The sequence below is a fragment of the Anopheles cruzii genome, unplaced genomic scaffold (genome assembly GCF_943734635.1).
Source record: "Anopheles cruzii unplaced genomic scaffold, idAnoCruzAS_RS32_06 scaffold00905_ctg1, whole genome shotgun sequence".
Lineage (NCBI taxonomy): Eukaryota > Metazoa > Arthropoda > Insecta > Diptera > Culicidae > Anopheles > Anopheles cruzii.
Genome location: NW_026454492.1, coordinates 1,537 through 5,889, shown reverse-complemented (window position 1 = coordinate 5,889; position 4,353 = coordinate 1,537). Strand labels below are relative to the sequence as shown.

General features: G+C 42.5%; 1 protein-coding gene across 1 annotated transcript; it reads left to right on the top strand.

Moving 5' to 3' along the window:
• Positions 1–1,065: 1,065 nt before the first annotated feature.
• Positions 1,066–2,886, top strand: LOC128276308 (zinc finger protein OZF-like). The gene is made up of 3 exons (XM_053014777.1): positions 1,066–1,112; positions 1,166–1,255; positions 1,333–2,886. Exon 3 carries the CDS (start codon positions 1,396–1,398, stop codon positions 2,821–2,823), a length of 1,428 nt encoding a protein of 475 aa, XP_052870737.1. The 5' UTR covers positions 1,066–1,112; positions 1,166–1,255; positions 1,333–1,395; the 3' UTR covers positions 2,824–2,886.
• Positions 2,887–4,353: the final 1,467 nt, after the last annotated feature.

Below are 4,353 nucleotides of genomic sequence, written 5' to 3'. Positions count from 1 at the left end.
TCCGGGATTTCCCCGAGGCATAGTTCGAAGCACAAGGTTACAGATTCCTGTACAAACCAATGTATTTTAGCAGAGAATAAACCAGCTTGATTCCAAGCATTGCAGGATCCAATGTTTTCTTCGTGATCACTCCCAGTATTATATGAATCCGGATGTTCGGGAAGCAACGTGAATTAGTGTGCCTTTTTCGTAAACTGCTCATATTCCATTTCCTACATTGTCTGCATTTATCGCCTTCATAATCCTGATCGTTGTAATGTTCATCTCTTTCATCAGCTCTTTTTGGCTAACAATGATCCTGGATATGCGCTCCTGGTGCCGGACGATTGGCCTTTTTTACTCTGCTCAATCCCATCGTGCTGGTACAGCAACAAAATCTCAAAAATAGAAGAAATTATTCATAAACCAACTTACCTCTTTGATTTCTATTTTCTCGGGTCAAAAACACGAATGTGAACACGCGTGACATTTCGCTATAACCTTTTTTGTATTTTAAGCCTTCCAAACAAACTGTAAACGATTTGGCGCAATTAATAAATAAATTAATTTTATGCTCGGATTTACAGTTCGTCAGGCCCTCCAGTTACACGTTGCTTTTGCGCTAGGTTTTACGCTTCGCCTGGCACTAGCTTATCGATAAATGAAACATCGATATTTATATTTATAAGACCTCGGCCATTCTGAGCCGTTATCGAAAGAAGGGACGATATTTGAATACTTCCAAAAGCTTAAGTTTTCTGGAAATATTTGGCTTACATTTGGTTTTCAAAGGGAGAACCTGAAACAATAAAAGGGGTCAAAGCGATTTCGATTCAAATCGAAAGCAGCCCTAACCGTAAATCATAGAATCGTTTTGAATTATATGATCGAAATGAGTGCCCTCAGTGCCACTCAAACTACCTCAGGAAGAGGATCTCAGGAGCGCCGTTGTTTACGAATTTTCGACGCCCAGGAGCTGTCAAAAATCGACCGATCGTCAAAAGGCAGACACCTTTGAAGCAATCTTTCTTTAATAAACAGTGCAAAGTGGACGCATTTACAGAATCGCTTAAATAAACGAGTGCAATTAAAATGGAGTCTTCGGCATTGTTTAAGCAAGAGGATGGTGTTGAGTAAGTTGGTGTTCAATAGTGATTAAAAGGTATGATAGCGAATTATTTTCCAGAAGCGCAAAAATATGTAGACGGTGTATGTCACTGGTGATGCTTTGGAAGCTCTAACGCGCGACGAATCCGGACAGTTTACCGGTCTGCAGGTAGCAAAAATTGTAGCAACAGACATCTCACTTTGTTCCACAAGAAAAAATGGTCTATGAGTATGTTATTTTTACAGATTGAATTCTCTCCTGGAATTCCATCGTATTTGTGCACGATGTGCGGATCGCGTTTGAAAAAGATGGATTTGTTAAGTTGGCGTAGCAATGAAAATAATGGTGTAGTCGATAAATTTATCGAACAGCAGAACACAGCGAAGAACGAGTCAGAAATCGCTCAAGACCATTTCACCCACTCTGCCGAACAAACGATCGGCACAGAATTGTCGATTAAAACTGAAGTTACCTCACCGGATGCAGTGAAGGATTTGCACTTGAATCAGAAGTGTTGTACTGTTCATCAAGCGAATATGACATATGAATGTTGTGGCAAAATACCTGATGATTTATTCGAGGCAGAAGAAAATCCAATTGCAATCAAATCAGAGTACGAAGAGGTCGATGAGCAACATCAGCTGCAAACAACGAGTGATGTTCTGGATAACCCAAACAGCCATCGGAAAAAACAAAAGCACCAATGCCCTCATTGTTCATCAATGTTCGCGGACTTTTACAAATTGAAAATCCACATCCGCAGTCACACTGGTGAAAGGCCATACCAGTGTAAAGTCTGTGAGAAGGCATTCCATTCATCACAGAAACTAGCACAACATTCGAAAATTCATAATAAGGACCAACACCATCAGTGTCCTCACTGTCCGTCAATGTTCGCACAGTCATCTAAGCTAAAGAATCATATCCGCACTCACACTGGCGAAAAGCCATACCAGTGTAAAATCTGTGAGAAGGCCTTTTATTCAACATACAATCTAGCAAAACATTTGAAAATTCACAATGAGGACCTACATTATCAGTGCCCACAATGTTCATCAATGTTCGTAAAGTTATCTTATCTAAAGATTCATATCCGCACTCATACCGGCGAAAGGCCTTTTGTCTGTAAAATCTGTGACAAAGCGTTCATATCACATAGCAGACTGAGACGACATTTGGTAATTCACAAAAAGGACCAACACCATCAGTGTCCTCACTGTCCGTCAATGTTCGCACAGTCATCTAAGCTAAAGAATCATATCCGCACTCACACTGGCGAAAAGCCATTCAAGTGTAATGTCTGTGACAAAGCTTTCCATTCATCAGGCAGTCTGGCAGCACATTCGAAAACTCACAATGAGGACCCACAGTATCAGTGTCCTCATTGTTCAGCAATGTTCGCACGGTCCTCTAATCTAAAGGTTCATATCCGCACACATACCGACGAAAGACCGTACAAGTGTAAAGTCTGTGACAAAGCGTTCAGGACATTACGCACTCTGGCATGCCATTCGAAAACTCACAATAAGGACCAACATCGGTGTCCTCATTGTTCATCAATGTTCGCGCTGCCATCTAGCCTAAAGATTCACATTCGCACTCACACTGGCGAAAAGCCATTCAAGTGTAAAGTCTGTGACAAAGCGTACAGATCACCAAACAGTCTAGTATATTGTTCCAGAAAGCACGAGATGGGTGAATTCATTAATTCTTTCGTTGTTGTAAAAAAAACATGAAATTAAATTCAAGTTTGGTTTAGAATAAGTTTGAGTTTTGCATCTTTGAAAACTAAAATGTATGAATTCGGCGATAGCAGTAGCAAAAGTTCACAATCTGCAACGATCAGCCCAATAAAATAAATTTTCTTCAGAAACTAGCATTTGAATTAAATAAGAAATGTTTAAATCAACATCAAAAAGGCTTAGCGGGTTGCTTCATTGTCTGTTATTCTCATGACATGACCAGCCTATCGGATGCTGGTGAGCCATATACGCGACATTAGAGTAAGATCTTGCTATTGTAGCGACCCAGTCATGCTTGATGGCAATCTACCGATTCATCGGCCGTCGAGGTTGGCCTTCGTAGATTTTCGCGGACAACGGGACGAACCTACAAGGGGCCAGCCAGGAGATAGCAAATACGGTGCGCGAGATCGGTGCGGACTGCGGATGAGATGACCAACGCCCGGACCCGATGGACGTTCAACCCGCCCACTGCTCCACACATGGGTGGTGTGTGGGAACATCTAGTTCGCTCTGTGAAAGAAGTGTTCACAGTTATGGACGACGGGAAGCAGCTGACCGAAGAGATCCTGCAGACAGCACTGGTAGAAGCCGATATATTACTCCCAGCAGTCGGAAGATGCCGAAGCCCTCACCCAAAATCATTTCCTACGTGGGGTGTTACCAAATCAGCATAATGGGATCCTCCCTGCCCCACCCCACGACGTAGCCCTTCGCGACACTTGCCAGCGTTCTCAACAATTGCGACGGGCTCTGTGGAAACGTTGGATCCGGGATTATGTTCCAACTCTGAACATAATGAGCAAATGGTTTAGCGAAACCAGACCTCTCCAGACGGGAGAACTTGTGTTTCTAGTTGAAGCAGAAAAGAGGAAATGTTGGGTACGAGGAATAGTGAAAGAAGTGATTGAGTCTAAGGATGGTCGTATCACGCAAGCCTGGGTGCGTACAGGTAAGACAGGTAGATTCAGAAGAGAGGTTGTGAAATTAGCCAGACTCGAAATGTCTGATGGTAACTCTGTCCCGATAACCGACTTCGGAACAGAGTTACGGGCCTGGGAATGTTGGAACGAGAATAAAACAAAACTTGTTAAGGGAAATTTAGGAGCCAGAGTGCAAAAGGCACGTAAAGCAGAAAACCGAGCACAGGCGCGCGAAGCAGCGATCAGAACATGTTGGGACTTGTATCGGAAACGTTATTCAGGTGGTCGAACATAGTAGACATCGACAGTTAGAGAGTTCAATTGCAATCAAGAAGTGAAACGAGATTAAGTCCGGAAAAAAAGTTTTTGAAAGCATGCTTGATTCGGAACTACGAATCGAAGCCGATAAGCGAAAAATATTTCTTGGGACTCGCTGTTTTGCAACATCGAACAAGCTGAAGCAGGCATTTTAGACCACGACGGCTTCCCTTTACTAAATGGATGACCTGTGTTCTGTTTTTCCTGTGTTCTGTTTAAATTGCCATCTATTTAAATTTCCTCTTTTAGAACCCTGAGCAATCAATAAGATTGATAGAGCAGG

What these genes read in the sequence shown, in the direction of transcription:
- LOC128276308 (XM_053014777.1), top strand. Translation starts at nt 1,396, where the DNA reads ATGGATTTGTTAAGTTGGCGTAGCAATGAAAATAATGGTGTAGTCGAT.